At 42.4% G+C, this 26,614-nt stretch overlaps 1 protein-coding gene across 1 annotated transcript in view; it reads left to right on the top strand.

Moving 5' to 3' along the window:
• ADAMTS2 (ADAM metallopeptidase with thrombospondin type 1 motif 2) overlaps positions 1-26,614 on the top strand; it is a 173,662-nt gene that overhangs the window by 89,919 nt on the left and 57,129 nt on the right. The window contains exon 4 of the mRNA XM_071570373.1: positions 24,399-24,601. Within this exon, the coding sequence (XP_071426474.1) occupies positions 24,399-24,601 (203 nt within the window). The remainder of the gene's footprint in view (positions 1-24,398; positions 24,602-26,614) is intronic.

A 26,614-nucleotide genomic window follows, 5' to 3' on the forward strand; every position in this document is an offset into this window, starting at 1 on the left:
ACTCTCCCTCCCCTGCATAATATTCCTCACGGTGAGCTGGGTCTGATAAATCATGTTTGAAGAAGACAGTGCCCAAAGTGAATCAATTTACAGCTTTTACCCTCTGGTGTACAAAATACAACCCAGTGTTGTATCTGAGTCTTTAAAGGAGGTTTGCACAGCCAGTGGAATCAGAAATTAGTAAAAGGAGTTTTATACTTTTTTTCCATGGGGAAAAAGAGACATTAAACTTCTCATGATGTTTTTTATGTCTGTTTTAAGAGTATACCAGAAATGAGTAAGAGTTGGAAGGACTGCTGGTATTAAAGGTGCAGAACAGCTGGTGGGCTCCTTCAGTTGGAGGTGGGATGTTGTGGTGGCACTGGGCTGGGACATCTGCTCTCCATTCTGCCACCTGCCCTCCCAGGGCTGTGTTTTCCCTCTCTGCACCAAGGTGTAACAACAGGAGTCTCTTTTGTAAGAATTTTAAGATCTGTAGATTAAAAAGTTGGCTGCGGCTGCTACTCCTGCTCCCGGTGCTGCAGCAGCAGCAAATGTGCTTGTTAACTCCACCTGGAAGTTCAGGCAGAACATTAAAGACTCCTTAAAAACCCACCCCGACATAGAGCAGGATGGGATGGGCTTGTGCTGCCCCCAGGTCAGCACCTCAGAGCTCATCTTTCTGGTGGTGTTTGGGGACTGCTCCTCACTGAGACTTCTCTCCCCCAGCATGGCAGGGACAGCTGAGCTGCAGCTCAGTTGATTTAGGAGTGAGATTCAAGACTTGCTGTCTAGACGTTCTCTGCAGTGGATTTTCAGCTTCAGACTTAACATGTTCCCTTTTTCCAAAGTCATTCAAATCGACTGACCTTTGGGGTCTGTTGAAAGAGAAGTAATTTATAATTTCTAGATGTTGTAGTGATATTTCTTTTGTATATTTGTAAAAATGGCCTTAGCTTTCTCTTCTTTCTTGTTTTTTCTTATCCCAATTCAATCTCTTAAATTTATGTTATCTCCTACTGTAAAGTCAGTGTTAAGGATGTCTTAAATATTATAATGAATATAAAAGCCTGTTGCTTTTGGAGTGCTCTTTCTAACTGCTACATGAGTATTTAGGTCTTGGAGGAATTAATCTCCCGCTTCTACAGCAAAATAAAGACAAGTTTGTGGGCACACAGGTTTGGATTCAGGTGTCTGGCTTGGGAAATGGTGCAGAACATGAATTGCTGTTGGTCCTTGGGTAAATGCAAGTTTTGTTGGAATGGTCATTAAACAGAGACTGAGGTCGTTGGTGGCTCTGCTTGCTGAGGAGTCAGAGGAGTTGCCTGGGTTTGGCAGAATGAACCTGTGGCTTTATGAAACATGTTTGAATGGAAATGTCCCATAGCACAGATTAACAAACTTTCTTATAGACAGTTTTGCTTTATGGTGCTGGCTCTGTGTGTGCCTCTCCCAGGGCTCATTACCCTCTCTGCAGAATTCAGTCTCTGTTACTGCACTTAATGGGGGGCCACTACTACACTAAAACTCCCAAATGCTTATGTTATTACTGGGCCAAGTTTTAGTTAGTATGTGGGTTTGGGATAGCACAGGATATACCCCTGGTTTGACATAGTGTCTCATTAGCCACACAGACAGCATCTTTTTGCATTTCAAGTTATAGAAGTTTAACCTTTGTTTTCTTTAACACCAATTTAAACTATTTCTGTTACTCCCAATTCTGGTAGAAATGCATCAAAGTAATTTTTGACTGGTAGTAACATATTACCAAAAATTACTATGTATACTGAAATTATGATGGGGAGTAATCTATAAAGATAATATGTTTCAGATGATGCAATTGTCCCCAAATAAGAAGTAACAAAAATGAGGTATATCCTATACTGATATTATATGAGAGAAATCCTAGTAAGTGAAGAGACAAAAATGTAAAGGAAGCATTAATTTTTTTATTAATTTAGATTTGTAAGCGAAAAAATAGATTTGCTTCTATTTTCTCAGGGTTGGATGTTATTCTTAGAGATTAAGTTCTGTAACTTTGGCCATGACACGCTGTATCCTTTATACAAGGATGGCTGGAGGTTTACTTCCAGTTCCAGACTTGGCCCAGCTGATGTGTGGTATCACAGCTGTGACCTCTGAAACATCCCCCAGACCATGCAGGTACTCACTGAACACACACAGCAAACCCCCCAAACCACAATTCATTCACCCTTTGCCAAGCCTGGGAAAGTTCCTTACCATTTGCTTGTGCTGGGCATCAAGCATCCATGCTGTCTGGGTTTCAGAATTTTGCTGAAAATTCCTTGTAATGGGTTAAAAAAGAGAGAAACGTCACTTGTTCAATTTACTGACTTGCATTCCAGGATTCTGAATGTTCTTCCAGAGATTAAATAGCAGTGCTGGTGTCTGGACAGACCCAAGGGGCCTGGCTGTGCTTTTATGGGCACAGGGTTCTCTCCTACAATGTGCTCTGATAAATAGCCATTGTGTTGCCTGCTCTTTTCCCATTACCAGGAGTTCCACAAGAGCATCACTCTGCGGTGAGCTGGGATGAGGCTTTGAAATAATCTGCTCAGAGAGATTTGAAATGGTATTTAAAAAGTACTGGGACAATGACTGTGAGCTCTCTGCTTCTTCCTAGCAAGTCAGAAGCAAAAATTGTGGTTGAGGTTTTGAGCTGACTTGTCTTTTGAATTTGAGACCAATGAAGCAGCATGTTGTTGTGCTAATGATATCTCCAAGTGTACTAACAAAACACTATTCTGGTGGTCTTGGAAAGCAAAAATACAGGGTAAATACCTCACAGTCCTCTCAGCGACAGGATTATCTCTGGCACAAATGATGTCTGCTTAGCAATGCTTATGTTCTTAGTTGCATTTTGGTTATTTTGTAACGATTAGGATGAAACTGTGGTGCTCTAAGTTAGTGGGAAAATCTCTTATTAGTGCCTGGAGTTGAAGATATGCTTGTACAATTTGGAGCAGAAGTTTTGTTTAAAAACCAGCACTAAATTGGCTGTTGCAAGATGGGACCTTGATAAGAGGAAGGAAGAGAAATATGAAATGCCTTATACCTGAACGGCTGAGCAGCCCAATAGCATCTGTGGTCTTGTGCCCAAATATTTTCCTACTCCAAAAAATGTGTTTAATATATGGCAGCATGCACATAATGAGCTGTTGCATCTTTCTTTTTCTCTCTTCTGCAATTTTATCCTGGACATCAAGCATCTCTCCAGAATCTCTCTGTTTAATGTTCAGGATACTGGAAGATGAGTTAAACCTCTGTATGAAGGATACTCACCTGTGTCTGTCTGCAAACAATTGAGTTATATCCTTATTAGCTAGTGAAGGAAAAGGCTGGGCAAAAGAATTGTGGAGATTTTCCACAGTGTGCCTGCAGCTCACACTGTAGGGTGTTTTGAAACAGCTTTGGCATGTTTTTCTGTCTCTCTTGCTCTCAGCACATACCCACTTCTCAGAAGTATTGACAAGGTTACTTCAATTCAGTCCCATATTTGGATTAGTTTTTTGTTAGTCTCCATGGTAAATAACAGGGCCTTGGCTCAATGGAGGCTGGGAGAACAATGCAAGAACATCTGTGCTGCTTGCATACGTTATTTGAAAATCTCTTCTGTCCACGTATCAAAAATTTGTGACAGCTGTGAAGGTCCTACAATTCCTTCAGTGCAACTAAAAGATTTAAACTCCAAAAAGTCTGGAATTGTATTTAAAGCAGTCACATCCAAGAGACTTTCTGAAGGCAGCTGCTGTGGAACAAATTTAAATGCTTTTCACGATATCCTATGGAACAGGACTAGAAAGAAGTTAGGCTGGGATTTTGAGAAATTAAATCTTGCTCTTGCTTGCTGTGGGTTGTCATCCCAACACTGACCTGTCCCTGGAAAGATGCTGCTGTGGGAAGAGGAGCAAGCAAGGCAAAGGAGGGTGGAAATCCAGGTGGGTGTGTGGGATCTTGCAATCACATGGGCAGTTTGGGAGCTTACACTGGTATCCTGAAGGATCACAGGTACCTTGGAGAACAGCTACTGAATAATGTGCTTCTTGCCAGCCAGCCTGGGCTCCTCTCACCCAGGGAGGCAGGTCAGGCTCTCACGTGTAGGTTTGGTGCCTCAGGGGTGTACAAAGGTCTGTTTGCTCTGTGCCACCTTGCTGTGGAAGAGCCTCAGGTGGGCTGGATTTAGGAGGTGTCAGGTCCAATAGACACCGTCTCACTAGAGCTGATCACCCAAATTATGCCTTGTACACTTGCTGTTCCTTGTTTCTAGTGTGGAAACCAGGCAAGAAAAACATTGATGGAATGTGACTCTCAGTGTGTCACTGCATTTACCTGTTTTAAACAGGTGTGTGTGTGTGTGAATATGCCAGAGATAAAAATATACAATAAACCCTGCATGATTTATGTGGGTTTTTTCTTGATGTAGGTAATAAACTCCCTGTGGTTTAAATGGCCAGTAATATCCATTAATGCAGGGAGCAGGATGAGAAAGGTAATGCTTAGGCCTGTCTGATGGCTTGTTGAGGTAATGGGGCTTCTGGGATGTGCTGGGAGGGTGCTCAGCGTCCTGCTTAATTTATTGCTGCCCTAAATTTGGGTGAGGACAAGGATGAGGACACACTCACAAGGCCCGTGGGAGATCTGGAAAGGCTGGTTTTTCTCTTTTGGGTGCTCTTTGTTGCTCTCTGATAGTAGAAGACTCCTCTGACCCACCCTTGGCACCCTTAGGTGGGATCATCTGCTGGTGGCATCTCCCTGCTCTGCTTAAAGGCCAGTTGATTAACATGAAATTTGCTGTTATTTGATACACAGCGTTTTCTAACAAAACCCAGAGAAAGATGTGATGAAGGGTTTATATGTAAGTAATTATAATGCTGCAGTATTCAGTGCAGGCAGAAATTAATATATGAGGTGAAAATGTCAAAATAAAAGGTCAGGAAAGTGAATTACAAAGAAAGTTGAGCATTAGCTAAGAGGCAGTGTTTGTTGGCAGAAGCTCCCTCCAGTATAAAAAAGGTTAGGAAAGGGGCTTAGGAAGACTGAATATTTCACACACAATTAAAATTCTATATCGGTTATCTTGAAGAGTCATGTAGCATAGTTGAACTAGGACAATTAATATAATGAAAAATTCATGTTTATAGCTTCTAGCTTTTGCCTGGGGATACTTCATAAACCAAAAGTGACCCTTTCCCTTAGAGGTAATTCCAAGAGCTCCACACGATATAGGGTGGGGCAAGGGAAATGTAGTCAAAGAAAACAGAATTCTTAAAATAATATCCACCAGCTATAAACACAACCGAGAAATGTTTAATAATAATCTTCTTCATAATAAACCAAGCTATCCCTTTATATAAACAGGGCAGCCATGCAGCATTAAATAATGATTTAGTAGGGCTGCCAGTGGTGGAATCACCGTTTCTATTTTAGCAATAAGCAATAATAATAAATTGTTTAGGAGGATGCCACAAAAAAAAGTGTTGGAGGAAATGCACAATGATCGATTTCTCAGAATTAAACTGCACAGACATATTGAATCAATGAGCTCTTTGTTCTTAAAGCTTCACCTACTCTGGCTGCTGAAATTGGAGATTTATGTTGTCAAAAAAATTGTAATAGCTATAAATTGCTATGCTGGTGTCTGCTGAAGTTAATCCACTTGCTTCCAATTTGAAACTGATGTTTTTTTGGATTTCCTCGTAGATTTAGTCATCTGAATAGCTGGTTTTCCTTCCAGCAGAGATTTGCTATTAAAGCTGCTGTCCTACTGAATGTAGATTTCAAGGATTATTCATCCATTTACTTGATGTATTGTCCCAAATTACTTATGCAAAGTAATGCAATTTAATGGTGTAGTTATTGATCATTTTTGCTTTTGTAAATGAACTTTAAGAAAGCAGATTAAGTGAATCTTAATAAAATCTCAAGTTAAGTACTAAAAGGATCTCTGATTTGGCAAGTTTCTGTAGGCAGTGTGCTCTAGACCTTGCATCAGCTGGCAGGGATCAATGGCATCTGGGGATGCTCTGACTCTGGGGATGCTGCACCAGCAGAGGAACCGTGTGTGGCATTTGCCTGCGAGCCTCAAAGTGACTCTTCTCCTCGGGTGCACACAAACCTCCTGCACACAGTAGTCCCTTTTGTCCCACTTTATTGATAGCTGTACCTGAGTCCTCATTAATTTTTAACACAGATGCACTGTATGCAATGTAAGCAAATGATGTCTGGGAGCAGAGGATGCCAGCAGGTCTGCTGGCTGCCCTGAGTCTGCATCCTGCCCCTGTGCTGGCAGTGCTGCCCACAAACCACCACTGGCAAGAGAGAGTCCTGTCTGTGGTTTCACACCAGTTGCACGTACAAGGTCCAAGTCCAAAATGGTTGTACCCGTGTATTTCCTGTGCTGTAATTCATTTATCTCACACAGAGTTTCCTGTTCTCTAGACCACTGTGAATGGCTGTAACTGTCCTCTTATTATCCCTGATTTTTTCCTCTATTTTAAGGAGCAAAGTTTGTCTAAGTGTATAACTCTTTTCCCATTTTTCCATCATTTGACTCATCTCCTTCCCCAACATCCCAACCCTCTCCCCACATCACTGTCTTCAGCAGCAGACATAAGGGCAGGTAGTTCCATGAGTTATTAAAACATTGGTGTTATTTTTGCCTTTTAGTTTACTTTCCTTTTTTTTTCTTTTAATATATTTTAAGCTGCTACTGTAAAACCCCTGCTGGGCTTTATGTGCCTGGCATAACCTGGTCTAGTTTGCAGCGGAGGAATTTTTGATGGTGTGGTGCAGTTGTGGGTGCACTTTTCTTCTGAAAGATGACTTTGCAGAGATGACATTGTGGACTTCCATATGCACTGCTGTGAAATGCTGCCAGATTTCATTGCACTGTTAGAAATAGAGCATTTCTTTGACTGCTGACCTATGTGAAGTTGAGCTTGGATTACAAAATCAAGTTAATTTCTCTCCTCCTTACTCATCAGCAATAGCAGTCAGTACCCAGAATTTAAGCAACAATCTTGTTACATCAGTCCAGGCTCAACCCAGATAATTTTTCTGTTGGTATCTTGATCCTGGAGTAGAACAAAGCCCCAGGGTTAATTATGAATAGAAATGGGTCAGCTACAAAATACAGCTGGAAACAAAGGCATGATTTAAAATATCTTTTTAAATCAGGCATGGGATAAATGTAAACCCTAAATCTTCTTAAATTGATTTTTTTTTATGATGGGATTAATAAACCTGTGCCTTACGTTACCTTGCTCACCTTCCCTGGATGTCAGGCTCCTGGGGCAAAGGATGCTGCTGCCGTTGTGTTACAGCCCCACTGATGTGACTCAGCTGAAGGGTTGGAGAGTGCAGTTCATTCTCTGTCCTTTGGCAGTTCCCAGTGTTACAAAATCACCATTTCCAGTACAGTTCACCTCTAAGAGAAGGTGTTTCCTTTGAGTGCCAAGGCTGAGCCCTGCCTGCTCTCTGCTATTCCAGAGCCATGCACAGTCAGTGCCCACAGGATGCTCCCACACCTGCTCAAACTGGCAGCAGGTCTGACACTGATTTGAGGAGGGACCAGTTTGGGGAGGGCAGTGGGCTCAGTCAGGGTTGGGTTTATTAGAACTTTTGATGGAATCTGGAACATCTGAATCTAGAACTGCAACATAAAAAATTAATTATCAAATGATAATGCTTTTGATAGGAGTCTCTTAGTTAGGAAAGCTGAGATGGCTCCATGTAAATGCTTCTCCTATTTGAATTATAAGAAGAAACATTATTTCTGGTACTTTTCTTTTAGCAACTTAGATTATCCTTCTTATGGTAAGACCTGTTCTGAATCTGTTCATGGATTTTACTCCATGTTCATCCCTATGATGTTTGAAAACCTTATCCTTCAGTAGCTGCAGGGAAGGTCTCAGCATCTCTGGATCTCTGGGGCAGACACTGTGGCCCATCTAACAACTAATTTCTAGTTAGTTACTTTTCGTGCATTATCTTTCTGCAGATACAAAACTATTCTTGTCTTCTTCACTTTTGCTTATCATTATTGCTGTTTAATGATAGATGATCCAAGGGAATATACAAAATGAGGAAATCTTGGAAACCTCTCCTCAGGGTGTTGTGAAGAGTGTATGTGGGAATGCACAGTTTAATTAAGACTACCTGGCAGACATTCAGGGAAGGGAGGTCATGTTTAAGTAATTTGCTGGAGTTGTTTGAGGATATAACTGCCACAAGAGATAAGGGGAAGTCAGTGCTTGTGGTATATTTAAATTTTGAAAGAGGTTTCAGCATCCAGAATGAGTGTCCATGCTGTGACCTGGCAGCAGAAGCTCAGGGAAGTGACTGGTAGGGAACTGCATTCAGGAGCAGGTCCATTGGGAAGTGATACAGAAATAGAAATGGTCCTGCTGATCTATGAGCTAAATACCATCTGTATTACTGTGTACACTGAGGAAGATGTTTTATTGGAAGTAATGCATCATGGAGTGGGACAGTTGAGCAGGTGGAGAGTGTCCGTGGATGCCAGTGGAGAAGAGAGCGCCTATGGATGCCACTTTCAAGGGAAGTTGGAGACAAGGGGACTCACAAACCATGGCAACCCTCCTGCTCTGCTTCTCCCCTCCCAGTATCTCCTGCCTGACCCATGCCAGAAATCAGGTGTTTGTCTCCTCCTGGTACCCACAGGCTGGTCTTTCCTGGCAGCCACCAGAGAGCCCTGGGGAAGGGACCTGGGCAGTGCCACCCCACCTGAGGTGCACACAGGAGAACAGAGCACTTTCTAAGCCCCTGCCTACAGCTGGATGTGTGTGTAGCTGAAAATCCTGGCTTATATCTGTGCTCTGCATCAATGGTGTGCTCTGGCCTGCTGTGTAGAGGTGGCTCTGCAGGGACACCCCATGGTGAGAGCCAGTGGCCAGTCCCAGGGATCAGCTCCCACGTGTAATGCAGCCAGGCAGGAAAATCCTCTCTCCCTTGCAAAGCAAGGAATGAAGCAAGTGGACAGTGCAGACACACCATGGTCTATATAAACTTTTCATCCAGGTGTTTGTGCTACATATTTATGGAGTGGGTTTAATCTCACATAGCAGAGAATTGTGTAAGAACTATGCAGGAGGATTAACTTTGATTTAATGGGAACAATTTTTATTGCTTTTAAACAAATTGACAGGTAAGCACTGGCTCCTTAGACATGACAGCACTCATCCTAAGTCTGAATGACAGAAGATTTGAGTGGTTTCAGCCTTCAAACATCCAGAGAGGCTTTTCACGGCCCTGGACCCAGTTGACATGATGCTAAGAAGCCCTCAACTTCCCAAATCTCAGAAAGGCTGCAAAGTTAAGTGCAGTATTCCTCAGCTTAGAGTTTAAACTTTTAAATCCCAGCCTGCCAGGCATTCAGAATGGGCCTCTTGTGAAGCTGAATTGCATTTAGCATATGGTTTTGTTAGATGAGACTTTTCTCAGCCGTGTCAGGCATGAAAGACTGAGTATAAATAATGTGTTTAAAAGCTGCACAGAACTGCTGTCTGTAAAACAATGTGTTGATCTGAAATTGCCAATTAGAGCTCCTGTTCATTTTGTTGTGGAAGAAAGACATGTGCTCTGACAGTTTATCCTTTTTTTCAGATTAGGAAATAGAAAATCCTGGTCTTTTCTCACATTTCTAATTGACATTCTGAAGAGGCATATTCAGTGCAGAGATGGGCATGACTTACTGAGTTTTATTGGGTTTTAGTTATGGCTAATAAAACCCATTTTCTGCACAGTTATTTAATTTGCATCTGTAATTGCTGCAGTTGTACATAAATTAGACATGCAATCGGAAGCCTAATTCAGCTTGTCTGCTCCTTCTGCTACATCCACAATTATGGAGCGGTGGTAACTTCATGTTAAGAGGCAGAGATCTGCAGAAGTTTTGGGAAGCAGTTGGCTCTGGGGAGACACTGGTTTGTTGTTGTCAGCTGCTTCCATGATGGTTGTACCTAATGCCCAGCCTGGCCTGGAAACACCTCACGGGGCCGGCACCGATGGGAACACTCCCTGCCCTGCAGAGTTTCCAGTCAGAGCAGATCTGGAATGAGCTGTAGCAGCAGTGACATGCCATGAGGCAGGTGCAGCATTTCAGAGCCTGGTGCAAGTGCTGGCCCTGCATGACCTGCCCTGGGACAAGTTCAGTCCCTGAATGTGTTTTTCCCCTTCCTCCCCAGGTGCCAAGGGGAAGAACTGGGGTGCTAGCTGGGATCTGGTACTCTTGTCTTGGCCTCTGGCTTTCCCAGGGAACAGCAAATCTGGGGAAACTCCAGAAAGTGAGCATTGGTGTCACTTACATGAGGGTTATTCCAAGACAAGGTGTGTCAGCATGGCAGGGGTAGGGAGAAGGCTGTGCTGGTGTCACCTGAGCTGTGATTGTCCCACATATACAGAGTAGCTCAGTCTGGCCTCTCTTATTCTTCTTCTTCACCAGCATTTCCATCAATGGTCCAACACTATGAAATACTTCTTGAAATATCTCTTCCCAAAGACTTCTGGCTCCATGGTCAATATACCACATGTATCTGCCAAACAAAAGAACAGTTCTCTCCAAACACAAACAACTCTTCTTCCCTCTCCCACATGCTCTTTGGCATGAACCTTTCCTTGCTCTGATGGTTATCTACAGAACTTGTTGGGGTTTTGCTGTGACTTGTCTTTGGGGAAGGGTGTTGGTTGTCTGGAGGTTGTTCTGAGTTTCAAGGAGAAAGAAGGTGGAAATGCATTCCTGTTGAAACAGGAACAGTGGGGCAGGATGCTGCTCACAGGCCACTGGGCATGTTTTTGGCCTTGCTGAGGATGAGAGCTGTAAGTAATGTCTGGACTGAGCTAGATCAGGCCTGAAAGACTGGGAAACAAAGAGACAGAAGCATGATGAGAAAGCACTTTTTTTTTCCCCTCTTTCCTTTGACTAAGGTAACAGAGGGTTTCTGCAAGAGGCGTTGGTCTCCCTGGGTGAGTTCAGGACGTATTTGCAAGACCACACGCTGTACTCTATAGGTGTTTTTTTTTTAAATCTTTTCACATGGAAGTTCAATCCGTTGCCTTAGTTTCTCTGTAGTGATACTTCAAATGGATATGAAATCTGTGACATTAAGTTATAATCCTGGTAGGTTAATGGTTCAGACATTTTGTTCTTTGCTGACTTTCCTCAGGCTTTAAGGGTTCCAAATACTGATGTTCTCTTTTGTCTCTCACAGCATTGCTTGGCTTTCCAGGTGACCTTTATAAGCATAATTTTAGTGGAATTGCCAAAAAATATTTAGCCCCCCCCCAACACAAAACTCCCACTGCAGAGCCCACCTTTGGTCAGAAGAGGTGGTTAAATCTCATGTGATGGGCAATGGTTCATACCACAGTTTGATGTTCTCACTTAGTGAGGAAAAAAAAAGAAAAACCTTTAAAAGGTTTTCCCCTTCTTTTCATATTGTGGGGTTTTTTCATTGTGGTGTGGTATTTTTGGTGTGAGTTTTCTGCCTCCATGCCCAGCTGGGTGCTCAGAATTGCTATTTCCTCATTATTAGCCAGGCTAAGACCCATTGCTATGGACTTGAATAGCAACCTCCCTTTCCAATAGTCAAGAAGTCAAGGTCAAGACTAAAAGCTTCAAGTTAGGCAGTGTCTGCAAAAACAAGCTCTCAGGTAGGAAGGCTGAGGATCTTGTTCATATTGCTGGTTGTGTTGAATTTCCACAGATTCCAGTTCTTTAGCAAGGTGCAGGCACTTTCACAGTGGGAATAAATGTTCACCAAAATAAAACTTGAATCCTTGCTCCATTATTTGGGGTTTTTGTTGTAATCCCTAAAAAACACTGCAGTTCAATTTGAAAATCACTTCAAAACAATAAAGACTTTGGTTTTGGTGAGCCGGTTATTCAGCAAAATGTAAGAGTTGCCCAGCTGCACTGCAGTATTTCAGACTAAGGCATTTTGGACCAAAACCAGAATGTAAGAAACCTTTCTGAGTGCTTCAGAAATTTTAGAGAAGATTAGCCAGAAATAGATTGGAAAGAGTGAAAAAGTAATAAATTAAAATTCTCTGATCCTAAGAGAAATATAGGAAAGGTCAAATGGAAAACTTTGCACTGAAAGGCAGCCTGGAGCTCACTTGAAGATAAACTGGAGAACCAGGCAATGAGAGTACCTGGATACCACCAACCCTTGGCTTGCTTTTGAGGCTCACTGGGACAGTAGCAGCTGTTGATACCATTTTTTCTAATAAAGTTGAAACCAGGGAGAAAGTGATGGGTATTGATTAGTGTCAGCTTCAATAAATACATGTCCAGCTCCCACACTGCACAACATTCAGAGTCCTGCAAGTCCAAAATGATTGTTGAGGACTCGTGGGGTCTTCCAGGGCACCAGAGCAAAGTGGAGTCTTTATTGACTGTGGTACTTTCATGTCTTATTGCATAACTGAACAGCACTGTTGTCAGACAAGTAAATGCTGTTTTATATGACGTTCAAAAACATTATTTTTTCAGCACTGATTTATGGTCTCAGATCTGGCTGAACAGATACTGTCTCCTTCAGTCCACTTATAGAGTATTTTTGGTACTCATGTTGCTGAGGAGACAGGTAGGAAGCTGCTTTTAGGGAACAATAATCTGTTCAAGAGACCCTGACAGCCAAAGTGTGCCTTCTTCAGCTGCCAAAAAATATTACTTTTCCCTCCAGCCTTGCTTCCCCATTGCTACAAGATATCACTTTAGTTCTTTAAACTAAGTTCAGTTAATGTTAACTTTTGGCTTTGTAGAACTTTTCTTTTTGGGGTAATGGGAACTTATAAATAATTTCGATGTTGGAAAACTGAAGGAATAACATTCTGCTCAGGAAGAACTGAAAGAGGACAGAGCCAGTTCTGACTTCAGATGAGGGAACCATGTTATTACTTCCATTAGCACAGTATGCATTAATAATTAATATTATCAGGGTTTGTATGATCAGTACTATTATTTAAATGTTTAGGGGTTTTGGAAGAATAAAGAAGATGAATATACTCATGGACAGATTTTTATTGTTTGATTCCTAAAACAGAACATGAACTGTGGTGTTACAGCTGATGTTTCATGGCAAGTTCTTGTGTTTATTCTATTTCTCCTATGATTGTTGTTCAACTAAATACAGGCATTTTTAGAATCAAGTAAACTAGGAGTGACCTGGTTAGCCAGTTCTTAACTAGGTGAGAACATGATGGAGTTCAACTGATCAAAGTCCAGTGTTTGAGTAAAACCTGTAATTCATTGCAGGAACTCAGATCTCTCTGCTTTTACCAGTTTTTAGACAGAATGTTAATTACTGGAAGCCTTTACCACTTATGTCAGCAGAGCTCTCAGTTAACTTCTTGATTACTTTAGTAACTGCTTTGTAAGGCAACTTGAAAGGGGTTTTTGGTGTTGGCTTTGACATTTCCCATTTACTTTGCAGAAGTAACAGGTTAGAGGCTAAATGGTCTTCATTTACTGTTCCAGTTCAGGAGGCAGAAACTACTTGGAACTTTGGAACAGCCACATAGTTTTACCCTTAACAGCTTCCACTGTTTCTTTAACAGCCATTGACTTGTCTAGCCTTTTCAACTTCCATTTGGGTTAACACCATTTAAAGAGAATTTATTGACTATTTAAAAATTTAATATCTCAATTTGCTGTTGTTTCTGATAGTTTTCCAATTTTGACTTAATTTTAAAACACTTCTAATAGAAATGTTAACTATCAAGTGAGTTGTCCACCAACCCTCCAGCCACCATTATACCTTGTTAAAATGCACAGTTCTCTTATTTTAGCTGTTATAATGTGTATGGTTATCTATACATGTGTATGTGTGTATATATATAAAAATATATATGAGGTTTCCCAGCCCTTTTTATTGGGCATTATGCATTCACTTTCCAAAGCCTCTATAGTAAGAGCAGAGCAATCATTAATACTAAAGCAATTTTGTAGCACTCTACAAAGTGAATACAAATGCAGTTTCTGACCACTTTAAGCCTTATTTGCACAGGCAAAATTGATACTGTCTTTAATTCAGGAGATAAATTCTTTGCCATCTAATTCTTGAAAGGTTTTTGTTTTGAGGTGTGATGGGTCTGATTTGTCCTTACTTAAGAGTTGTCTGCTGCCTGCCAGGGATCATCACATCCTACCAAATACATCTTATTTAGTAGGCAAATGACCTCAGTTTGATTAGGCTACAAGGCAATCTGAAAGGCAAGTCATACAGTGCTGAGTACAGGTTGCTTATCAATAATGTGTGGATAACCCAGCAAAAATACAGAGGTCTTGAAATGATGAGCATTTCTTTGGAAGAAAAGGGGTGGATGGTGGAAAGAGGTCAATGGAAACTGGTTTTATTCCTGGCACTTGCAGTTGAGTTAGGTGAAATTTTTTTATTGGTGATAAAAGGTTGTGAATTTTTCACTGAACTACACATGGACAAAAAAAAAATCCTGAAAATGTTGAGGGATTTCATGGTAGTGGCTTTCAAAGAAACCATCTCTCTTCTTGCCCTTGGAATATTTTGTTTTTGTAAACAGTTCTCTGCATTGAGACTGAAAGTGCGTGATTTCATATCAAATGACTAAAATGTGTTTTCAGATGAACTAAAATGCTTTGTTTGTTTTCTTCATGTTTAAAATATTTCAGTATTCAAGCCCATTGGACCCAAAAGGAATTAAAAATATTTTGGACCTGCCAGAAAACCAAACAAATGCATGTTGACCTGCCTCTAATCCTTCTAAAGCTCACAGATATTAATGCGAAATTTAGCTTGAAAAAGAGACATTAAAGCCCTGCCCACGTGTGCTGGGGAGAAGGTTTGCCTGGCAAACCTTGGTGCTCATCCCTGTGCTCCCTGAAGCTCCTGGGGTTGTTCCCAGGGCACAGCTTTCAGGGCTGGGGAGTGGGAGGTGGGAACAAGCCATGGGTTCACCTTCCTGGGACCGCTGGGGAACTGCAACAGGAAGATTGACCAGGACTTCTTTTTCCTTTCCTCTTGTGCATTTGTGTTCTTCCAAGTTCTGCCTCTTCATTTGCCTTTTCACCTGAGTTTTGGTGTCTGTGCACCCTCCCAGCTTCTTTGCTTCCTCCCTGCCATCCTTCCCCCTTCCTCCATCCCTGATCCACGTTCATGAGCAGAGCTGTGTCGGAAGCATCTCTTCTCTGCTACTGTCACCAAGACCACAATAGAAGGGCATCATTTTAGTTTCCCTTTTGTAGGGCCTGACAGGTTCAGAGCTCTTGTACAAACAACCAAAGAAGCCTTTCCCTTGATTTCGAAACACCTTGGGAATAAACCTTGCACGCTTTCACTGGAGCAGAGGCTGGTTTGTGCTTTCAGGGCTTTTAACTGTCATTTTGAAGCTTAAGAAATCCCTGCATCCTCCAAGTGAGCTTTGTCTTCCCTACAATCCCTAATCAATTGCAGCTGGGTTTGTTGTTGCAGAAGGTCCAGGCAGATTTAGCGACAAGGATATTTTCAAAACATAGGTAAAATTATAACTCCTTTTTGCTCTGGTTTAAATCCTGCCAGTGTAAGTAGCCAAGGCGTCATGTATTGCACTGCCTTAGCTCAGCCTGCCCAGATGAAGTTTTTCTTCTTGGGACACTCAAATTAACTTTTTTTTTTCTGACTGACTCCTGATTTATGGCATAATATTCTGAGATGTACAAGAAGTTGGTTGAATTTATAGATACTGCAAATTGCAGACTTTTTTATCCTAGAATCTGGGAAACTTTCTTCCCTGCTTTTCTTCACCAGGTGAAATTGCTGTTTACTTTGTCTAATTAAAAGATCATGATGATTATGTGGGAAACAGGAGCTGTTTGCATTGTCATTTGTGCAGTACATTATTTGCATTGATGAGATTTATATTATGTTCTACTTAACATTGAGAACATTCAGTTGTGTAATTTACAACTTCGTGAGACTTTATAAATGAGGAAAGCACTCCCCTTTTAAAAGGATGGGATAATTCCACTTTGAAATGTTACCAAAAGGCAAAGCTTGAGGTTATGGATAAAAAGCATTGGAAAGATGCCTGTTTGCTTCAGCCATCATTTTTTCAGTAGCATTTCCAATGATGTATGGTTATTTTATGTATTTCTTTGTCTTTTCTCCATATTCTCAGCCCCGTGCCCTCGCTGGGAATTTGAGTTTATTTTTTTAAATTTTATTTTACCTATGTGGTTTTTTAACATTAGTTTGTTAAACTAATTTCCCCTTCTTGCAAAATAGTTGGCTGATGGAAAGACAACTGTAATTAATTTGCCCTTCTTGCAGAATAGTTGGCTTATGGAAAGACAACTGCCATCCTGTGTCATCTGTTGTTATTCAGGTCCTGTATCACGGTTTGGCATTTCATTGTTAAAAATGCAAGTGGGATTGTTGGACATGTCACCTACAAAGCCAGGGGGTCACTTGACATCTTACTTAATGTGCTAATTTGCTGTAATCCAATCATGCTTGGAATAGGTATAGGAGTTTGAGTATCTCGTTTGAGTATCGTGGTGGCAGATTTGGACTCAAATAGCCCATAAACACATTGTTAAAACCTGGTCAGGAAAAGAAAGTTGTGAGTCGGCTCCGGATCCTTTGCCTGTGGGACTTCAGGTGGGCTCTCTGGGGCTCACAGAACTTTGTGTGGGACTCTTGGATCTGTGCCCAGTGCTGCGTGGGGATGTGGTTGAGCTCTGGAGTTTAATTAATTATGGATTAGCTGCAAATGAGATTGAGAGCTCCCCTTGTAGCTGCGCAGGAGTTCTGTACAGCAAACCCACACACGTGCCCAGGAACCTTCCAGGGATGGAGCTGTTTTCCCGGGCCAGCTCTGGACTAAACCAGCACCTTGTTTTGCAAGTCACAGGCTCTGCAGTACAGGCCACTTTAAAATGACCTGCCAAAATATTTGCAAGAGAGCATTTCCCAGGTGCAGTCAGTTAAGTCAGTGAAACTTAGAATCTGGCCCATAAATTAATATTCTAGAGTAGATTTTTTTGCCCCTTTTTGAGTTTGCTTTTAAGCGCTGAGTTTGTAACATCTTGTTCATGCATTATTTGGTGCTAAATTGTGAAACCTGTGTTTGCATTAGTAAGGCTGATAGCTGAAAATTTGCCAAAGGGTAAGTTTTGCTGTTGGAAAAATTTTGTGTTCAGTTTTCAGAGAGCTCTATTTTCAACCAGGTCACACAGACTGGTTTGCCTGGCTGGTTTGCTGTTTCTTTCATTTCCCCTTTTGACTATTATGTTGGAATATGAAAGTTGAAATTTTAACACAATGTTTCACCATTAGAAAAAAAAAGGTTTAGCCTGAGGTATTCTATTCCCTCGCTCTCACTTAATCTTTTAACAGTGCAATTATCTCTCATCTTTGTGTTATTCATTGTGCGACTCTGGCCGTGATGAGATCAATTTAGATTCCAACTTTTCTTTTTGGTATTGTAATACCTTTTTTCTTTGTTATGACTTGCCAGAAAAGATCTCCCCGGCAACATCTGACTGTGGTTATTCTTAGTGCCTCTGGCCTGGCCATTTGCCACTGCATCCACCTGGCCATTGTCACTGTGCTAATTGGTTTATCCTTTGGAAAAGGCTATTTTTATTTTTCAGTTTTGGAAGTTCTCTATTTTGTCAGTTCAGTAGGTTTCAGCTTTGTTATTCTTTGTAACTGTTTCTCTGATCTAGGTTTTGATTGCATATTAGAAAGAAATTCTTCCCTGTGAGGGTGGGCAGGCCCTGGCATAGAATGCCCAGAGAAGCTGTGGCTGCCCCATCCCTGGAAGTGTCCAGGACCAGGTTGGACAGGGCTTGGAGCAACCTGGGCTGGTGGAAGGTGTCCCTGTCCATGGCAGGGGGGTGGCAAGATGGGTTTTAAGATCCCTTCCAACCCAAACCATTCTGTTACTTTATGATCCAGGCAGGCACTTGAGCATGTCCTGAGATTTAAGGTCACTGTGCTGTTGCATGGGTGACAAGGAAAAGGAATGTTGCCTGTGCCTGTGTGTTTGTAAGAATGTGCTTTCACTTTGCAAATGTGGGACAGTTGTTCTGCCCCAAGAAGTTTACAAGAATTACTCTGTAAAGACCCAACTAGACGGTATATGAAATACTGTTAAGTAGAATCATAGAATCGATTGGGTTGGAAAAGACCTCCAAGATCATAAAGTCCAACCCTTACTTTGAACTCCTCCCGATTTCAAATGCCAGGACTGGATCATTCCAGTGGGAGTTCATCTGCCTCCTGTTGCCCTTCCCACACCTGGAAACTGAGACCTAGCACAGCTTGCCTCAACACTTGTGGCAAACTCTCCCTGGCCAGAGGAAAGGTGGAGCAGGCTGTGTTAAAATGTGATTTGACTAGAAACATCATTACCATAAGCACAGAGGCAGGGAGCTTGTAATGAGATCAATGGTCAGCAAGGCATGCAGCCCAGAAGTTTCCTTTTAAATGGCTGTTTCTTTGCAGATAAGGACAGGACAGGGATTTGTAACCTTGGTGAGATGCTTGGTGCATGGCTGGTCTTTAGTCTGTTGGTGTGGTCCTTCTTTTGGTTTATGTAAAGAAATGGAAGAGGAAGGATTTGATCCCACCCCCCAAGACAGTTCTGCTGCAAGAATTGCTTTTGGTTAAGGATTTACCAAGTAGCAGCCACTGTGTTAACCTGTGATTCAGGAAATCACAAGAACCCCGTGAAAATGGAGCTCCAAGTTAAAATTGCATTGAGGCCGTTTCCTCCTGGGAATGCCTTTGAACCAGGGCTATCTTTGTGTCATGTACCCAGGGCACTGTGTGGGATTCACTCTTGTTTAGACAGTTCTTCATTTGCTTTCACCTCACAGGAGCTCTCTCCCATTTTAATTCCTTGCTGGCTTTACCCAGTTTCCTTATGAGTGATCTATGGCAGAAGGGTCCAAATGCAGACTGTAGTATGGGAAAGGGATTTATAAATTATGAAAGACCAGTGTAGCTGAGCAGGATGGTTAAGGGGAGAAGAAAGACAAGTAGAGGACATTTTGGAAACAAAACAGAAAGCAAGGAGGGAGGTGAATAGGGCTATAAAAGCAGCAGAAATAAGTTTTTAAAGAAATTAAAATATTGACTAGCAAATGAATAAAACACATCACAATTGTGTGCAACTGGAATGAAAAACAAAACCCCAATTTGAGGAACTTAAAAATTGGAGGAAAAAAAATCACTAGGGGATAAAAAGCAAGATTTGATGACTGTTCATTGTTGACTACAACTTCCATGGGTTGGGCTTTAATTTACCGTGGAGGACAAATGAGGGTTGTGGTAGAATACATGAAAAGGCTAATTGGGGGCTAATTAGGGAGTCGATCCCAGAGGACTGACACAAGAGAAGCCTTCAGCATGTGAGTGGCAGGGAGCATTGCAGAAAGGTTTCTTGGGATTTAAGGTGCCGTTCCCAAAAGAGCAGTTCTCTGTCAAGCTGTTGAGGGCATTTGGTATTTTTCCAGAGGTGCAGATGCACTTGAGCAGTGGGAAGTTGAGAGCTAAAGCAAGTCCACCTTCTTTAGGTGTCTCCTTCTGCCTTGCTGCCACACAGCCTGTTCCTCCTGTGATTGCAGCACCACGTGGTGGATGGCTTCATGCCTCTGCTGGGATTGCAGTCCCAGGCTTGGAGTGGCACTACCAGCAGCTGTGGTGCAGCTGAACAGGGCTGGGTGCCCTGTGGTTCTGTGCCATCCAGATATATTGGCCCCCACAGTGGAGCAGGTTCCAACTGGCCTTCACTGGTGCTCAGTCAGAGTCACTGGGGTGAAAAGGAAGAAAACAACCACAAAAAAGCTGGTGGTTTGCAGAAAGTAATGGGTAGCTGGGAGTCCCTTCAGGAGGGTGTCACAGGAATAGAGATGAGCATCAAAAGTGCTGATCCTTGTGTGGCTGCAGAGAAGGTGCTCAGCAGTCGGCTCAGGTGTCTGTCTGCTCCCACGCTGACAGATGAAGTGCCCACAAAAGCAAACCAGCTGCATTTCAATGGTGACTGGCTGCTCTGAATGCTGCACACTCAGGTTTGAAAAGAAATTCCAGCTCATTGCTGTGCTGACAAGCCCCAGATGACAGCTGTGAACATGACACGCAGTTCAGTTTCCCAGCTGCCCATCCCAGGCTCTGCTCTGGGCTTGCCAGCAAGTTCCCTTCTCCCTATCAGAAAGAGGAGGTAAGAATTAGAAACTGCTTTATTAGGACAATATTGCTGCTGTGAGACTGGGGAACCCTAAATCTGGTACTGTTAAAGTGCAGTTGTTTTGTAAGGGCCTCTTTAAGAGCTGTAGATGCAGTTGTATTTCCCCGAGCCTTTTTGAAAGGGGTCATGAAAAAAACAACACTAGATCATGAGCCAGCAACTGTGTTTTGTTGGATGTCCTAAAGGGAGTGACAGAAAACACAGGGAGGGCGGTTTTCATGGCAGGCAGTGTGTTCATGCTTCAGTAACTCAGAGCATCTGTTGGAGCTTCGCCTGCCATGATGGGTAAGACAGAATAAGGAGATGTCATGTAATTAGGTTTCCATAAAGCACATGATATCAAACATTAATGAGCAGGGCAAAAAGTCCCAGAAAATAAGGTGGTGTTATCCCAAACTGTTGCAGATGGCGATTTCTTCTGAAAACCTGCAAAGGCAAAACTAATTGACAACTTGGGCATTTTATTCCTTCACTGGAAGAGAGTCTGCAGTGTTAGATCACTGAGATATCACGGAGGTTTTAGCTGGCTTCAGAAAAAAAGAGGGGATTTGATGGATTTTTGGATGAACTGGTAGAGTGCTGATATCCTTTGATTTATTCTGGATGAGCAGCATAAGAGAAAAATAGACTCTTGTCTCTCAATAGTTAATTTTCAGAAATGTGATTTTTTTCTAGCAGGAGCAAGAAGATTTCAACACAGGCTATTGTTAAGACCCCCAAACACCAAGTGTTTGCTCTTGGGAGATGGAGAACAAAGTTGGCACCAATAATTAGTGGCTGATTTGGCAAAAGTTGCTGAAAATGAATAGCTGATGGAGAAGTCTTGGGATGATTTAGTAAAACACAGTGCAGTTTGAGATGACTTTTATGCAAATTGTGGGGTGATCAGAAGGAAGATAGAATGGAAAATATCATGGAGGAATTTGGTGTCTTATTTAGCTCTTTGAGTTTTTCTCTTGAGCTTTTCTAGCATGTTGTTAAGAGCACAATGATACAGCAAAGTTACTGATGTTAACCAAGGAAAATTGAGATGCCAAAACAGCACAAATGACTCATTTACTACAGATGCAACTTTGTTTCCCTTCCTTTTTGGAAAGATGTGGGTATTAATTTCATTTGGATGTAGCTGTCATTTAGGAGCAAATCCAACATGGGAATAACACAGCATGGTCCAGCAAATCCAACAATTCATCATCCGAGAGACTGAGAGGCAGAGGAGAGAGAGACTGCAGGAGGACTCTGTGGGATCTGTGGTCAGGCGTGTGTGGAGCATCCCTGCCTGTCCTGGGAGACCCTTTGGGAAAGGACGCTCAGTGGGACGCTGGGATGTGAACCAGAAATCTCACAGCTACTGTTGTAAATGTTTTGAGCCATGCTGCTGCTCTTGGGATGGTTCCAGTGCCAGCTGGAGTCAGTGTGGCTTTCTCTCTGCTGGGAAGCACATTGTGTTGGTGCCCCTGAGATACCAGTGCCCACTGGGCATGTTGTCTTGAGAGGGAAACACTTGAGGGGTGAAGGTAACTGTGTGTGTGGGGAACTTTTATGCTCCAAAGAAAATTTAAAGCAGTTGGTTGGCGCCTACTGGCAGTGAGATGACTTCCAGGGAACCTCCTGGTAACTTTTCTCAGGAGCTGGCAGGACTCTGAGGGCTGTAGTGTGACAGTGATGAAGTGAGGAGCAAAGAGGGAGGACAGACAGTTTTCACTGCAGGATGGTAGGATCACATTTTGCCTCTGGCTGATTTACTCACAGCAGGAAAAAAGACGCTGCACTCGGAGTTAGTTTGACTTTGACACATAAGGGAAAGAGATGAAAGCACAAGAGCTCAAGACATCTTGACAGCCAACCACCCACCCAAATAACAGCCCCCCAACCAGCAGAGCTGCCTGTCTGCAGTCAGTGCAGGGCTCAGGCTCTCCTCCCTGCCCAGCTCTGCTGTTCTGCAATGGCAGCTCTGATAGCTTTGGACTTGCTGCTGATTGCTGTAGGTTTTTGTGAACAGCAGAGAGAGGACATGACCTCCAGCTCCTGGCAGCATAGGCTTTCTTTTCTAGAGAGCTTTTAAGATTTATGGTCAAATTTTACAGTAACTGTGACTTGCCTTACAGATCATGAATATATGATTGCCCCACAGTCCTACTGAGAGTCCCCTGAGACCAGTGTGACAACTTGGTCATTACCTCAGGGCGCTAGCAGGGAAGTTTTAACACTGAAGTTTTCCTGGTGAAGCAAACCAAGAGGCAGGGCTGGAGTTGGCTGCTTGGCAGGTTTGGAGCCCTGATAAAGAACTGTCTCCATTGCTGCCAGGCCAGACCCATTCACCCTCCCTGGTACACCTGCGAGTGACATCTGGGCTCTGCGTGAAGAGGGAATTTTCATGCTGAATCATAGATTCTGACCAGACTAATATGAAAAAATTGTGGCCCCAGGAGCAGAAACTGTTGGGAACCTTGAGGCTGGCAATGGGATTGGGGTGGTTGTACTTATTAGCTGCACTAAATGCTTCTGTGCCATGAGAATAATGTTGTGGCTCCATGGGGGATGTAGGACCACCATGAGGGACCGTCTCTCTGCCCAGTGAGTGAGGAAAGCCCTGCCAGTGCCGTGCAGTGGCTGCAGCTGTGGCTCTGAGGACAAGTGTGTCCGTGAATCTTGGTGGAGAAATGGTAAGAAGTGGAGTCTTTCAAGGACTGTCCTTTAACTGGAGGTCTGTCCTGGCAGCAGAGAGACAAGCTGCTCACCACTCGAGGCACCGAGACCCGGGGCAGAAAGAAGCACTGCCTGGTGTGTGTCCTTCCTGGCAGCCGGAGGCTGTGCAGGTGGGATTGTTGTTGCCACCCCAGTGGGAGTTGTGGGGATTCTGCTCAGGCTGCACATGGCCCAGGACCTGCTGACACAGCAGACTGAGGCAGCAGGTCTTCAGGCAAGAGCACAGCTGTTCTTGTAATGAACCCAGTGATCTGGTGACTCATTTGTCCCTTCCCAAGCAGCCAGTTTTGATGTGAAAACTTCAATAAATGAAGGTGGAGAATCCGCTGTTGTAACATTTCCAAGAGTTGTTTCTTATTTCTGGTTTGAAGGTGATGGTTTTGGCTTCTTCCCTTTGCTTCCCACTAAATTTCTGTGAATGAGGCACTGGGAGTCTTTACTCAAGCCACAGCCCTCTTACTGCCTTTCCTCATCTCTCTGAGTGAGTCTTTCCTGACATCTGTTAAAATCAAGACGTTCTTGGTGGGGCTTTCAGGGCTCTTGTAATGCAAATGATAATAATGATATTAACGTTAAGCATTGTTATTCTTTAGGGTAAAATGTCAAGATTTCATGTTTTCATGTTAATTTTTAGTAGATAGGTGCCACAATAACCATGTCCCATCCTGTCAGAGAACATGCATTTCATATCACAGAGACTGTTAGAAATTGTTAGTAAGGAAGTAGCTACTGTTGTGCCTCATGGTTTGGTCTTTGACACACAATAATACAAAGCGACGTGGCAAATTTGGAAGGAAGGAAGAAAAGCTGTTTAAAAAATTGTGAACATAGCTATAAATTAATTAATCTCATTAAAATGTGGTACTGTTTTGTAATGATGAATAGGATCCATGTCACTATTGTTGGATTGCATGTGTGTATCTAGGAAAGGAGCTAACAAGTCGAAGCTGGGGGGACTGGTTTGTTACTACCTGCCTGGATAGAAAAATACTGTATTGGCAACTGCACTGTCCTTGAAAATGGAGTCTGTAGGCAGAAAGAGCAGATTTTGAAGTACACTGTCTATCTTTAATTTCTCTGAAATGGAGGCAGCTCTGGGTAGCACAGGACCCTGAACAGTGTATTTTTGTAAGAAGTACTTCTAAGCAACAAGTATTTTACTGCAAACAACTCCATTCTTCTCATCAAGACTTTGGCATGACTTGCTGCCTTTTGGGGCTTGCATTTATTATGCAATATTACTGACTAGAAAGCATTGCTTTTGTTTTGCAAAGTAAAAACATTTTGGGTCATGTTTCTCTCTCATTTAGGCCACTTCTAATTGACATCAAGTGAAACTAATGCTGTTATATAACACACAGAACATCACAAATGCTGCTACTTCAAATTTATCCCAACTTAGCTGAAACCTGAGCCTGAACCTCTCTTGGTTGATGCCTTGTTTGTCTGTTTGGTTTCAGCTGCTAACCTCACTAATTTGGATAATCTCGACAGCGCGTTGAGCCTTGTGGCAGACCAAGTGCACAGATCGAGGCAGCGCCACCGAAGGCACGCGGCGGAGGACGATTACAACATTGAAGTCCTTCTGGGGGTTGATGACTCAGTTGTTCAGTTCCACGGCAAAGAACACGTTCAGAAGTACCTGCTGACCTTGATGAATATTGTGAGTACAACCCCACAAAGTGCCCTGTGGGAGGCGCTGAAAGGGACGGGAATGTAGGTTGGGTTGGCCATTTGAAGAAGACATAACAAATTTTTCTTGTGGCAGTGGATAAAGTAACTCCAGGAGGGAAATCCAGGCCGCTTTCAGAAAGTCCAAAAGGGAAGAAGGGAAAAAAGAAAAAGGGACTGAGAAAGAAGCTGAGTATGGGAACAGTAAAATGTTCAAAGTCCTGCTTATGTGCTTTGGTGGGGGCAGGCACAAGGTCAGGGGCTCAGGTTTTTGGAAGTCATTATGTTTTAGCTGTATAGTCCCTTAACCTGAGCTCCCTGCTGAGGAACATGGTTTGGAGAACCGTCTTCAAATAAGATTCTATTAGAAATTTCAGTTGAGTTTTTTACATTTTTAAAACTCCTAAGATGAGTTCTTTGATTACTCAATAGCCACTTTAGGTCCCAGGGTACCTCCTCACTTCTTTTTTCACCCTGCAGTAAAATGTTACTCAGTGAAACACTGAACTTTCTTAAATTGATTAAGTATTTACTGCATGAATGACATCTTTAGGTTTCCTTAGTTAAATATTTAATCTTCAAAACCGTGGTCTGTGCAACTGACTGTATAGTGTAGTAGTGTTGAAAGGATACACTAGGGAATATTATATTTGAAATTTTCTATTTCTAAATACCAGTGCTGCAAACACAGCGGCCCTCTAGTACCCCAGCCAGTAAGCAAGGACACTGTTTTGTAGGAAAAGAATCAAGTCTTGAAAAATCATCAATATTACAGATCAAAATCAAAATATATTTTATTCTTATGCCCAAAAATAAAAGTGAGTTGTAGCCTCTTCGTAGGCAGCTCATCTGGGAATGGCTTTCTTCCTTCTCATCTGGAACAGGAGTCTTTTCTCAGTAACACACACTTGTGAAAGAAACTTTAGGTTCAGTGAATGTGTGTTCTCAGTGAAACAGTGTTGAGTAAAAAATTGTGGGTCTGCTCTGTTTTTGACAAATGGAGTCTGACTGCTCAAGTTTGCAGTCGTGTCAAAAGGATGAGCATGTCGGTGGCTCCTTTGGCTTTACAAACCACAGAGACAGAAATCCAGGCTATTAGGTACATTTGCCTGGGATATAGTTTTTCCAAGATATATTTTTTTAATTATGAAGCTTGGGGTTTTTTCTTTCTTTATTACAGTCTTTTAGCAATGTGCAGAATATCACTGTTTTTCATTTAAATGAGAGGTGGAATACAATTTAAGACAGTCCCTTGAGTGATATAAATTCAGTTGCACTGACTTTTTATAACAGCATTGTAAATAGTTAAAAACCTGCATTAACATGAGAGTTATGGGGTCCTCGGTGTCTGCTCTGATGGCTGTAAATACATGCATTCTAACAGAAATTACATAGTGAATTTCATTTATTTGTGTGGTTTGTTTCCTCTGAGGCTTAAAACAAAGTCTACAGTGAAACAGATGGTTTTATGCATCTCTAAATTAACAAGCCAAACAGGCCAAACCAGGAATGTGGTGAACAGGCCAAAATAGATTAAACATGACTCTTTACTTATCATGTCACTTAAATCTATTTTTAAGAATTAAAATATACAGCAATGGTAAAGAAGCCATAAATGTTCCAGCTCTGGAATATACTTTTTCCTAATTTTAGTAAGCCATCCAACACACAAATTGCAAGAAATAACAGTTCCTAAGCATGCTGTCTCTGCAAGTGGTTTAGAAAGTGCAGCCTGTGTAACTGTACCCACAGGGCACGGCAGCTCTTGGCATAGGCAGCAATTGTTCTGCTGGGAGCTCTGAGGTAGAAATGTGTCTTTAGGGGACTCAGGATGTGTCCCATGCCTTGTGGCCAAATTCAAGGAGATGTTTGAAATCCCCAAGGCCTCTGGGTAGTCTTTGGCAGTTATCAGTGCTGTCCTGTTCTTTCCTTCTTCAAAATTCATCTGGTTTCTGGAGCCTGTACTTTAGCAGAGGGATGGGTGATGGTGACCACTCCTATTTCC

The sequence above is a fragment of the Pithys albifrons genome, chromosome 15 (assembly GCF_047495875.1).
Source record: "Pithys albifrons albifrons isolate INPA30051 chromosome 15, PitAlb_v1, whole genome shotgun sequence".
Lineage (NCBI taxonomy): Eukaryota > Metazoa > Chordata > Aves > Passeriformes > Thamnophilidae > Pithys > Pithys albifrons.